Source organism: Erinaceus europaeus, chromosome 19, assembly GCF_950295315.1.
Source record: "Erinaceus europaeus chromosome 19, mEriEur2.1, whole genome shotgun sequence".
Taxonomy (NCBI): Eukaryota; Metazoa; Chordata; class Mammalia; order Eulipotyphla; family Erinaceidae; genus Erinaceus; species Erinaceus europaeus.
Window position 1 is genome coordinate 4,349,418 of NC_080180.1, and position 13,858 is coordinate 4,363,275.

General features: G+C 41.6%; 1 protein-coding gene across 1 annotated transcript in view; it reads left to right on the forward strand.

Annotated features, from left to right (window-relative positions):
- The window catches only part of SPATA17 (spermatogenesis associated 17), a 108,471-nt gene that overhangs the window by 12,046 nt on the left and 82,567 nt on the right, over nt 1-13,858 (forward strand). Inside the window, exon 3 of the mRNA XM_060179217.1 lies at nt 8,601-8,724. Coding sequence (XP_060035200.1) covers nt 8,601-8,724 — 124 coding nt within the window. The remainder of the gene's footprint in view (nt 1-8,600; nt 8,725-13,858) is intronic.

Genomic DNA, 13,858 nt, shown 5'->3' on the forward strand with positions numbered 1-13,858 from the left:
GGAAGACCACAGGCTCCAGACTTGGAAGTGACATCTAGATACAGGGCATGCGTTGTGGTGCCTTGAACCTAGTAATGCCCAGAAACAAAACACTCAGAAGTTACTTGATTATCTGGGCAGCTGTGAGAGGCAGCCCCACCCGGCTGCTGGGGGCAGAAGACTCTCACACTTGTACCAACAGGCTCCCTGTGGAGGCACCCCATGTGGTCACCACACCTTACCCCATGCCCACCTTATGGGTTATGGGGAATAATGGACCAGGAACAGTCTGTTCAGTAGTGCAGGCAGTGAGCCCCAGCAAAAACCCTGGAGGCAAAAAAAAAAGTCTTATTAACTAATAAAAGGTAAATAAGTTTTTAAAGGGAGAGGCATAAGAGAATTCTAGGGAACGCATTACCCAGTCATTATGGAGAGGTGACATGTTAGACTTAAAGACCAGTATGCAGAAAGGAGGAAGTTTGGAGAGCCGCTCCACCTCTCACCTCACCACCCAACACTGGAGAGGGTGGGGTGGGAGGGGCACAGGCTGTGTCATGCCACACAGACTGACTGACTTGGGGACCAAGGACAAGATCCTGACGTTTCATCAAACCCGACACATCAGTGTCCTGAGCTTTCTCTCTGTTTCCTTCTAAGACTTTAAGAGAGAGAGGTCTTATGTTTAGCTGCTTAGTACACTTTCTTGTTTTAATTTAATTCGACCAGTGCACCACTCTGCCATGGCTCTTGGCAGAGCCGGGGACTGAATGTGGAACCTCAAACATGCAAGCCCTGCACATCACCACCACTGTGCTGTATCTCCCAGCCCCTTTCATCCCTTCTGCAGTAATTTTTGTGTATGGTGCATGGGAAACACCCAACTTTATACTTTTACATGTGGACACCCAGTTCTCCAGACGCCATTTTTTGAAGATGGCGCCTCGACTCCCAATGAAAACACTAAGAGTTCATCTTCTTCATCGCCGAGAGGTACTGTCACTCCAGCACCGTGCTAATATCCACTATCTGCTGAGCGGGGTAGCAGCTGTGCTGGGCCCTTTATACTGCTGATGTTGTTAATGACCACAGCAACCCATGCGATTTATATTTTTGCCTTGTCTACAATTTCAATGGAAATATTTTAGTTTTATTTCAGCATGTGTGGGACTTCCCTCTAAGCAGTGTTTTCCCTGAGATCTTTAATCAGATTGCAGGTATCTTTAGAGAGGTTTGATCAAGAATGAGTGGTTACACCTTAAAGTATAGGTGACCATAGACTAAAAGCTATGAATTATTTCATAATTTCTGGACAAAAAGAAGTGAAACTCAGTCAGAGTCTATGTGAAGACTGATTTCATATCCATTTCCTCCATTTACTTTTTGGAAGCTATATTTTGTATCTTTTTATTTTTATTTTTTTCTTTGGGGGATTAATGGTTTGCAGTCAATAGTAAAATACAGTAGTTTGTCCATGTGTAACATTTCTCAGTTTTCCATATAACTATCCAACCCCCTCTAGGTCCTCCTCTGCCACCATGTTCCAGGACCTGAACCCTCCCCCTACTACCCAGAGTCCTTTACTGTGGTGCAGCACACCTGACCCAGTCCAAGTTCTGCTTTATATTTTCTTATTTTTCAACTTTTGAAAAAATTATTGGTAATTCAGTAATGATTGACAAGATCATGGGGTAAGAGGGGAACAGTTCAGTCCATATCACCGGAGTGCCATGTCCCATCCCCTCCATTGGAAGCTTCCCTATTTTTTATACCTCTGGGATCATGGACCAAAGTGGAAGCTATTTTAAAACCATTTTATAAATAAAAAATTATATATATATGTATATATATATATATATATATATAATTAGCCGGCCTGTTTCTAATTATCAGGCAATTCTTTTTAAATTTTTTTCTTATCTTTATTTATTGGATAGAGACAGCCAGAAATCAAGAGGGGAGGGGGTGATAGGGAGAGAGACAGAGATACACCTGCAGCCCTGCTTCACCACTCATGAAGCTTTCCCCCTGCAGGTAGGGACCGGGGGCTCGAACCCAGGTCCTTGCACATTGTAATACCAGTGCTTAACCAGGTGTGCCACTACCAGGCCCCTTATCAGGCAATTTAATGCTAATAAAAGAGAGAGAGAGAGAGAGAGAGACTATCTGGCTCTCAGATGGGAAAGACATGGGACTCCTAAAAAGTAGCTCTCTTGTAGATTAATTTGTCAGCAAACTCCCCAGTTGCATCTTCAAATGGACTGCTATATCATCCCACTCACCCTAACCATCCGAGCCCGAGTGAAGTCGAGTCCAGTCCAGTCCAGCTGTGCCACTGACCTCTGCTGAGTCGGCTCCAGCAGGCCCTACCCTGTCCAGCTGTCAGGGGAGGCTTGTTAGGCTGCCCGTCGTCATTTCCCTATCCCACAAGATCTCTTAATGAAGTGAAGCCCCAAGTTCACTCCAGTCACTCTGTGGCAAGAGTTTGTACACTGTAACAATCCATCACTTGTCAGGAACGCACTTTTAGTTTATACGTTTAATAAGGGCATCCTCTAGCTTGGTTAATTAGAAGAGAACAGTTTGCATATTTACTAAATGCAGGGTACCATCGCCACCACGGCCTATTGCCTACATGAATTATTTCTCTATCTGCAATAAACAGCTGGGTAATAATTACTGCCATAATCAGATAAATCCCCTCTGTAAGGCTTTTCTTACATGGCAATTCTTTGAACTCATCCAAAGCTGAACAGAATTTATGAACTCCAGCAGCAAGGCCACTTTTTCATACTGTGATGTCCCTGCTCCCCATCTCAAGGACATGCGTCGAGCACCATGGATAATTGTGTAAATAAGGAGGATAAATATGATTGCCTAAAGATAGCATCTCAATAAACATCACTTAGAAATCTTAATGTTCCGATCAGAGACTGATAGCTGATAGATGGCTTTATTTAGCTGTATCTGGATGACTGCTTCTTTTCAGGAAGGGGTAACATAAACATAAAGAAGGTTACATCTCAGTTCTCAAGAAGTGAATTAGTCTGCAGTGTTCACTGTGCAGGTAACCTTTTTTCCCCTATAGAATCATCTCACATATGAAGTACAGTAGTCACAGCAATTGGGTTTGGTAGATTGTAGCATCTTAATGTGTTAGATTGACATAAAATGCTTGTGTGTGTGTGTGTGTGTGTGTTCGCACTTGTGTGTGATTTTTTGCCCTAAAACCAGTTTACTTATCCACAATTAGTAATTAATTATACAGTCACGTTAAAAATATGTAGTGGCACAAATTATTTAATTATGCCTTTTCCACATATTTTAAGAACAGTGCACTGTCTTGATCTGGAGAGGTAGCTCACTGGGTAGTATTTGTACCTTGCCATCCATGTGATCCAAGTTCTGTCTGCCCGTCTCTTCATAGGCGGACTCCCTCACAGCCCTGTCAGCTGGCAGCTACTTTTATTTGAAAGGCACTTGGAGGCAGAGACTGGATTATGACACATCTTTTCTTCTGATGGTATTTAAAAAAAAAATCCTTGGGACTGACTGAGCAAGCAAATAAGTTTATTTCTGGTATTATCTTTATTTATTTATTGGGTGGAGAGCCAGAAATCAAGAGGGAAGGGGGTGAGAGAGAGGGAGAGAGACAGAGAAATACCATAATACTTTCCCACCTGCAGGTGGGGACTGGGGGATCGAACCCAGGTCCTTGCTCATTATAACATGTGCTCAACTAGGTGTGCCACCACCAGCCCCAGTGAGTGTTTATTTTCTTCTTTTCTTTTTCATTTTTCTTTTATTGCAGCACTTGGCCCTTGCATTCTCTCTCTCTCTCTCTCTCTTTCTCTTTCTCTCTCTCATATATATATATATATATATATGTCTCTTTCCTCTTCTCCCTCTTTTTCCTTCCTTCCTTCCTTCCTATCTTCCTCCTTCTCTTTCCTTTCTCTCTGTCTCTCTCTTTCCTCTCTCCCTCCATTCCCCCTCCCACTTTTCTTTCTTTCTTTCTTTCTTTCTTTCTTTCTTTCTTTCTTTCTATCTTCCTTTCTCTTCTTTCTTGCCTACCTGTTTGCCTGTATTTCTTTCAGAGGAATTTTCTAAGTGTTACAGACGCCTCAAGTCCAAGGTTTCTAATCAAGTGTGAATTTCAGGAGCAACCCGAGTGTTTGAATGTGAGTGAGTGTAATGTAGACTTGTTCGTTCTCAGCTGTGCTTCCCTCATAAACTGCTGCCCTGATGAAGTTTGCAACACTCGCCCTGAGTTTCAGGGGCCAGGTAGACCACATAAGTAGCTGTTTTATTTTGAAGGCTTCCTACAACAGAACTAGAAGAGAGTAGAAACACTAGAGGATTGTTGAAATCAACCTCTTTTAATTTTTCCCCCTTATAGATGGGTGAAGATAGGGCTGGCAGGATAGCTCACCTGCGGGGTGTCTACTTTGCAATACATGCCACCCAGGGTCTAGCCTAAGGCCCACCACACTGGGGGCAGCTTCAGGGCTGTGGGGATTTTCCTTATTTGTCTCCATCTCTCTCTCTCTCTCTCTCTCTCTCTCTCTCTCTTCCTACCTGAAGACAGAGAGCTTCTTGCCCCATCTCAATCCCTTTGTTCTTTTCCTAATTTTGAAAGCAGTTTCTCTACCCCTCATGTAGAATACAGTTTGGGAACCACCCAGGTGTGTGTTTCTGTGAGCACGCCATTTCTGAGAAGGTCACCTGAATATACTGAGAGGAAAGGTGAAATCATGCCCTCTCTGCCATATGAAGTCTTCAAATGAGGATGTATATCCCTGCTTTGCCTCATCTTACTTTTGTGTAAATCTATGAACATTATAAAAAATTTTTTTTCCTTATCTGTCTCCTTCCTTATCTGTCTGACTTGTATTTGTTCATTCACTCAGCCTCAGGGGAACCCTGAAAAGGTGGGAGGATTCTCCCCAGTACCCTGGCAATTTCCATATTCACAAAATCGGATGATCAGTAACACCTACCCGCAAGAGATCACAGCTTTGCTTCTTAAGGATAGTAACAGGACTGAACCTGAATGAAGGGACACACTAAAAATAATCTGGAATTATTTTGGAAACTTTTAAGTGTTTTTATTTATTTATTTATTTATAAAAAGGGAACATCGACAAAACCATAGGATAAGAGGGGTGCAACCCCACACAATTCCCACCACCAGAACTCCGTATCCCATCCCCTCCCCTGATAGCTTTCCTATTCTTTAACCCTCTGGGTTAAAGTACAGAAATAAAAAAAGAAATAAAAAATACTGCATTAAAAAATTCCTGGATAGGGAGTCGGGCTGTAGCGCAGCGGGTTAAGCGCAGGTGGCGCAAAGCACAAGAACCAGCATATGGATCCCGGTTCGAACCCCAGCTCCCCACCTGCAGGGGAGTCACTTCACAGGCGGTGAAGCAGGTCTACAGGTGTCTATCTTTCTCTCCTCCTCTCTGTCTTCCCCTCCTCTCTCCATTTCTCTCTGTCCTATCCAACAACGACAACAACAATAATAACTACAACAATAAAAAAAACAAGGGCAACAAAAGGGAATAAATAAAATAAAATATAAAAAAAATTCCTGGATAATAGAGAATACATTAAAATATTTTTTTATTTCTTTATTGGGGATTAGTGGTTTATAGTGAACAGTAAAATACAATAGTTAGTACATGTATAACATTTCTATATAACAATACAACTCCCACTAGGTCCTCCTCTGCCACCCTGTTCCAGGACCTGAACTCTGCCCCTCCCCCCACCCCAGACTATTTTACTTTGGTGTAGAACACCAACATTAAACATATTTTTGAGGGGAATTCCAGTTAGAATAGTTTCCATCATTCGGTCTTAGTTTCCATCATTTGGTCTTAATGGGATCATCACTTCTGTTGCACCTTTATGCTGCATCATATCTTTCTGCTTATTGATAGAACAAAAACATGTATATCACAGAGCAGAAGCCTGTATATATGTGTATAAGGCTATACGTAAGGCTATGCACATAAGGATAAATTATTTATTCAGCTCTTGCTATGTGGTCGTTTAGCAAAGACTGTTTGACATAAAGGTAACTGTGGTGTTCAGTATAGCAGCACACTCTCAAGTAAGGCAATCAATCAGTTCTGAATGAAAGATTGATTTTTTTCAATAGCTGTATGAATCTATTAAATTAATTACTCTTGCGATTTGAGAGTGCCAGGTGAGTTCTCCTAGCGCTTTGTCAAGTTTCTGGGATTTATTCTGTGGCTTCCCAGCTCCTCCTGGGCTTCCTCTGTGGTTTCCTTCTGTAATGGAAGCTGACCTTCTGAGCACGGCTCTCACATTTAGATCTGCTTGTCAAGTTCCCTAAGATCACAGTTTTCTTGCATTTCCGGGTCCTGAAGAGGAGCTGTTTCTACTACTTCAAAGAATTAGCACTTTCAGTTTTGTATCCGCGTTCTGTGTACTTCCATGTACCCCACCCATGCACTGAGTGTTCATATTCTTCTTCCATTCCTAAACAAAACTACTTCATGTTCATCTACATCATCTTGAGAGCATGGACTTCTTATAGATGAATTTTTTTTCCCATTTTATGATAGCTCAGAAAATCTCTTTATCTTTGGAGTAACATACAATTGAATACATGGATAGCTGGGTAATTAACCTTATAGTCGTTTATTGGTTGTTGCAAATGAGCTTGAAGAGTCATAAGGAATTAAGGAGAAGCACTTGTTTTTTGTACACTGCCTCAAAAGCAACGATTAAAATTGGTAATGTGTTCGTTTTCATGTGTCGTGTGATTATTGCTTTTCCTGGTTGAGTTTCCCATTTATCCCTATGTGACTGCCTTGTAGTATGTACCCTAAGGACAAAGGAAGGTCACCATTCACCTCTAACTCCTGGTTCTTTGTCAAAAATGGACACAGTTAATGAGGTTTGTTTGGTACAGAACAAATTCGCAGACACAGATACAGATCCTTTCAATGGAAACGAATTTGTTTGGCTTTTCCAGATTACTTAGCGATTAATAATAGCCTTGAGATGCAGGTCAGAGAGGTCACTGTGCCAGCTTGCTCACACAATCTCAGTGTGCAGCCAGCCCCACTCCGGGGGCCCGGGAGCCCCCCAAATATGATTCTCAAAGCAAAACAGGCAGTTCTCTGACTTCTTTTCTTTATACTAATAAGCAATCTTCAAGAGAAGGGTGGCAAAGTGAGGGCCATGGCACTCCCAGTAATTCATTTATTTTGCAATTTAATCTTATGTTGAAAAAAATGGCTCTGCTACGATGGTATAGCACAGTGATTTTTAAACGTCAGTATGTTTCATATGTAACCTTGTATGAAGTATTATACTGGTGGCATTCAGCAGAAAACTGTCACAAAAGTGCTTCTAGACACTGAAGTAAAAATGAAAATGTCTTTTTGAAATAAAAATAAAACTCCTCGATTTCCCCTTGAATTAGTCAAAAATGTATTTCTAGAACTAAGCACTAAGTTGCTTTTCTTTAAAAAGAATAGATGAGAGGATGATTTTAAAGATTTTAACAGGAATAATTAGATTTGGTCAATGAAAGGAATATTTGGTTTTCTCAGAGCTGATAATATCTTTCTCTGCTTACCAGATACTTTAGTCATATTTAAAGGTTTACTTTGAACATAAACCTCCAAATATTCAGACATACAATGAAGAAATCTCGTCACTGTAATGATGTTCATGATCCTCAGAAAGTCATGTGCCTAGGCACTTCCTTTAGCTTTTGTTCCAGCTATCAGTATGATTGAACAGAATGTCAGACTTTCAAGTGCATACACACATGTGCACATACAAAAGTACATATGTGCAGGTGTTGCATATCTTGTTGATGGCGTGGTACACACCTTTACATATACTTATGTTACATTCCATATATATTTTTTAATATTAATGAGACTACAAGTTAATAGGAATGTACATCAACACCATTCCCACCGCCAAAGGACTGTTCTGGCCCCCACCTCCACCCCACCCCCCCGGAAGCTGAACATCTACTCTCACCCTCCACCCAGAGATTTTTTACTTTGGTGCCCTACTCCAAACTCAGTCAGATTTTAACTAGGTCACAGAGCTATGTGCAGATCAGTGCGGCACTGTTAAGCTAACTTGAGCTAACTTACTATAGATGAAGTACCTGAAATAAAAGCCGTCACAGTTCTTAAAATTAGTCACTTTCTTCATTTACAAAATAAGTGATTCCTAACTATACTATTAAAATCTATAGGAGACCAGTAGCATGGATGTTTCCTTGTACATTCACGTCTGTTCAGAACAGTTAATTTTCAACCATGGGTATTGTTAAGAGTTAGTCCCTTACTTTGCATTTTGAGACATTCCTCAGCTACTGAATTAATCATAGCACATAGGCATCTGGTTACAAAACCCTAACCACCGAAAGATCCCGTTCATCGGTGCTGTTCACAGCCTTGCCAGCTTTCCCCGAATGGGCAGCTAAGATCAATCATAGCTGTGATTTTGATGGATGTGGCTGATGATTGCCCCTCAAAAACTTCCTTGATTCCCATCAGCGAAAGAATGCCAGTGTGCGCAGATTTCCCCTTCCTGACTAACTGTGGGCTGCTCTCCTGCAGGGAGGCTCTGGATGAGTTTGCGGAGATGAAAGCCAGGGAAAAGAAGAAGGCCGACCTGGAGCGGGAAGAGAAGGAGAGGACTGACCGAGCCCGGAAGATGCATTACCTGCTCAGCACAAAGCAGGTTGGTCTCCTGTCTCTGACAGCTCCCCCAAGCCACTGGGGCTTGGGCCTGACAGAAACAAAGCAGCAGGCTGAATGGGACATGACTTGGTGAAAAGATAGATAGCACACAGACACTCCTTGGCGCTCCGTTCCGGGCTGCGGTGCGGATGTGCGGGCACCGTGCTGCCAGTGACAGCAGCTTCAGGGAAGCAGCCACTGCCGGGCTGCCCGAGGGGCTGGGTCCCTGCAGAGGAGGGTCCCGCTGTGGCTGACAGCTCCCCAGCTCTCCAGCCTTGAGAGCTTTAACATTTTCTCTGAATCCAAGTTCTCAGGTCCGGCTTTTAACAACCTTGCCTTCATCATTGCATCTTTATGGAGAACTTTAAATATGGACTTTAGGATAGATGATTGTCTTCTAAGTGGTGGAACAGCAGTGCCTTCTATCTTGCCGCTGTTGCTAAGAAAAGAATGTTGGAGGTAATAGTTTGTTCATCTCCCCCCCTGCCCCCCAAAAAAGAGAAAAAGGTAGAATAAAAGCACGGATTTAGAAGCGGAGAATATTACTTGAGCTTTGGGCAGGAAACCAGCAGTTTCCCCATTTTATTATTTTTCCCAAGCTTTCAAGTCCAGTGTCCCATAATCACGTGTTTTCAGACACAAGCAAATCAAATCCACTGTTGGGGGGGGGGGTTGTGGTGGAGAGCTGGGGGAGTCCGAGACTGAAGGCCTCCCTCAGAGACATCCCAATTCAGAACCATGGCAGTGGGTTAGAAATGACTTAAATATAACAAGTGAAGGTGTTTTCACTTATTATAAAGACCAGCGGGGGGGGGGGGGGGGTAGATAGCATAATGGTTATGCAAAGAGACTCTCATGCCTGAGGCTCTAAAGTCCCAGGTTCAGTCCCCTGCACCACCATAAGCCAGAGCTGACCAGTGCTCCAGTATGCAATGTAAATAAATTTTTTAAAAAAGGAAAAAAAAAAAGACCAGCGATGTAAAATAATAATAATAAGTGTCTAAGTGGTGGGTATACATGTTTCTTACAATACAGAATTCTGAATAATTCCAATTATTCTTTTTTGGCCCTTTTTTCTTTAGTAATTGGTGTTTATTTTGATTAAAATCAAGGGCCTGAGAATACATCCTTTGAGACCTGATCACACTTCTTGGGTAGAGATACTTATTTTTATATTTTGAGTCTTTCCTAATCTGTCCTGTTTATGCTGACGGTGTAATAGAGGAAGCAGTTTTCAAGATGTGAAATCTGATTAGCTGAAACACTTGCGAATTCTGTTTTGCCCAGGCTTATCTTGCTATCAGGTACATAATAGGAGTGATTTAGAAAGTCCGGGTGTCTAAAGAGATAGCTCACTGAGTAAGGTGTGTGCCCTGCTATGTACATGGTTCAGGGCCAAGGCCCCAGCACCACATGGCAGTACTCTGGCAACAGGAGAAGCTCTGGTGTTATGTTTTCTCTCTCCCTCTCCCTGTTTCTTTATCCAAATGAAAACCTTAGTTTGTGAGCTACGAAGTTGTATGTAAATGAAACTTTAGCTCTGCAAATAATAACAATAGTGATAATAATTAACATCCATAGAGACATAGTTGCTTTTCTTTAAAAACTATGTGATGGCAAATATTCATGGAATATTTTAACACGTATCAGAGAGCAAGAAGGAGACTTTATTTCCGTTATTTCTTTAACCACTTAGATTGCCTTTGCTTTAAAAACCACTCACCCACGAGTTCAGGGATGCCTTCTTTCCAGAAACCCTTGGCATCGACCCAGGGCTCTTCTTACTGTGGCGCAGTAGAAGGAGTATGGGCGTCGATGATGGAGCTGTGCTGGCATTCAGGCTCTCCACTTAGGATAAGACAGCAGGAGATCACCTAGACCTTCCTGGGCCCATTCTACTCGGCGCCTTGAAGGCACGTGAGAGGAATCATATATAAAGATACCGAAGTGTGCCAGTTCCTTGGAGAGCATTCAGTAAATGAGTGTAAGCATTTCACTCCAACTTAACGCGTCAAGGACAAATGAAAATTCTTCATTTTCACTTCCTTCTGTTTGTCTTAGCTGTTGGATCCATTTATTTTCTTGTTTCCTTTCTTCGCTTTCTTTCAGCTATTTGTGAAAACTAGAAAACTGTATGATCGTGTATCCCAACTCCACATCCCACTGAGGGCACGGCAGGAGAAATTACACTCCCGTGGAGACACTTCTTCACAAGGAAAACTTCTCTTTAACTTCTAGTTTTTATTTATTTGTTTATTTATTTTACCACCAGGATTATTTCTGGGACTCAGTGCCTCTACAATGAATCTACCGTTTCTGCCCCCACCCCAATTTTTTTTTTAACTTGATAGGACAGAGAGAAGTTGAGAGGGGAAGGGGAGATCGAAAGAAGCAGCACTGCTTCACCAGCTGTGTAGCCTTCTCCTAGTGGGGGGTGGGGGGTGCGCAGGGACTGGAGGCCAGGCTTTAGCATGGTGACATGTATGCTCTACAGGCACTTCACAGCACAACCTCTTAATACTGTATACGTATGGGTGTATATGTATTGGGTAATAAAATAGAAAAATGTTATCCGAATCTTGTCTGTTTACTTTGGTCAGCGGAGTAGTTGTGCCAAAGGAAGGTACAGGGCATTTCAAAGTTTTATTACTGTTACAGGCCACATTTTCTGTGCTTAGGTTTTGTTTTTTTTTTTAAGATTTGTTTTATATATGTGTGTGTGTATGCATATACACATACACATATACATATACGTTTTGCCCTCAGGGTTATTATTGAGGCTCAGTGCAGCACTACAAATCCACTGCTCTTGGCAACCATTTTTCCCATTTTATTGGATAGGACAGAGAGAAATTGAGAGGGGAGAGAGAGAGAGAGGGAGAGACCTGCAGACCTGCTTCACCAATTGTGAAGTGTCCCTCCTACAGGTGGGGAGCTGGGCTCAAAGCAGATCCTTGTGCAGGTCCTTGTGCTTCATACTGTTTGCACTTAACTAGGTGTGCCACCACCCGCCCCCCATATATTTATATATTTATTGGCTAGAGATAGAGGGATTGGGAGGGAAAAGGAAGATAGAGAGAGGAAGAGGGAAGACAAATGCCTGTAGCACTGCTCTATCGTTCATGAAGCTTCCCCCTGCAGGGGGGACTGGGGAGCTCGAAGTCTGAACAGGGGTCGTTGCACATGGTAAAACACGTGCCCTCAACCAGGTGCCTCACCCCCCCAGCACCCCAGAGATTCGTGTGCATTTTAAGAGAGGGAGGACTAGAGCATCACCTTGGCATATGTGGTACTGGGGACTTGAACTTGGGACCTACTGCCTGCATGTTCTGTGTGCTTGCTTTCCTCTACACTACCTGCTGGGCCACTGCTCTTAGCTTTAAATGAATATTTTTCACCATGATATAGAAGGTTGGATTTTAAAACTGGTTCTTCAGATCACAAGTAATACGCTACCTTAGCTTAAACAAAAATGTGCAGCACTCGTACTTGACAGAGTGAATACAACTTGGGTGATTACTCTGATAGGGCAGCGTACACCTACTGAAAGAACACACAGGCAGTCTTCTCTCGAATTTTAACTATTTTAATACAGATAGCTTAAAACAGTTAAGAATGGCATAAGTGATGTTTACAGATATTAACTGTCTCATCTTCATGCAAGCAAATATGTTAGCATTAATAGGAATTACACAAATAAGTAACAGATATTGCAATGAGTGAGTTAATAGACCCTTCAGGGTTTTATTAATTAAAAAAGTTCAAGTCATATTAAAGCACCTTTTGTATATGTTTATTTCAATCAGAAAGCTGAACATGGTGACTTATTTGCATAAATAATCAATCACCATTTACTAGTAGTAATAAGGTTAATTTGTTGCTACAGACATAATAGGATTAGTCAATTATATTTCCCAGAAAATACTACTTGTTATGCGCCCTGGCACCTCTAAGACAGGATTGGGTTTTGCGCCCTTATTAAGTGATCACATCAAAAAAGAAAACCTCTGTCTCTGCAAAAGCTGTATGAAAAAGAAAGCTAATTTTACTTGATTTGAGTAAGTAAAATGCAAACCCTGCCTCCACTTGTAAATTTAATTTATCTTTCTGCAAAGATTGATTATTTAATAAAGTTATTTATTTTGATTCAGTAACCAGTCAAACTAGATCTCACATGTACACAGCATATTTCCTCTGAAGAAAAATCTCATTTGCAGATTTGTTTTGTTCCAAGTAGAGCGACTTTCATCCCTTTGCCCTTGCTCGTGGGCGATAAATCATGTTGTCTGCTCCACCTACTGGTGGCTGCACGCAAAGGCCTATTGTCAGCTTAACAGTAAGCATCATCTTGGAGATGAGCAGTAACAGGGACAGATGCAAAGCTCCAGATCCAAACCCGAGAGCTAGTATTTCCAAATGTGACTTGTAATATAGCGCCCTACACACCGGCGATTTCCTGGTCAGTGAAAATATTGACCTGTTCTGTTCTTTATTTTGATATGCTTATAAAATAAATAAATACAAGTGTACCAGTACCTCAGTATAACTGTGCTATTCTATTTTAATTACGGCATTTAATAGTTTATGCATATTCAAGTTAAAGCTAAATTGAAATTTTATAAATTTTATTAAGATGTATGCACGTACTTTATGGAAATGATTTTCATTGCATCGTTTGTATAATAGGTGTGTAATGTTTTTCCTTTACTGGGGAGTGAAGATTTTCCTCCGGCACTGAGAATCCATTTTCAGTTATTTATGTTTCTGTAAAAAGACCCTATACTCCCAATTTTAAATAATGGAATTATCATTTAATTTTTTTATTACATTATTTATTCATTTTGGTTACTTAATTTTTTTAGAGGAACATATGGTCATGCTTTTTTCAAATTTCTATCATACCACTTCTGTATCTAGTAGGAGATATATTTATTTCTTCTTCTCCTCCTCCTCCTCCTCCTCCTCCACCAATGTATCTGTGAGGCTTGAATTCACCACTGCTCCTGGTGGGCATATGTATATCTGGATAGAAACAGAGAAACTGAGAGAAGGGGGCGTTAGCGAGGGAGAGAGAAAGAGAGACACCTACAGCACTGCTGTACCACTTGTGAGGCTTGCCCCCTGCAGGTAGGCAC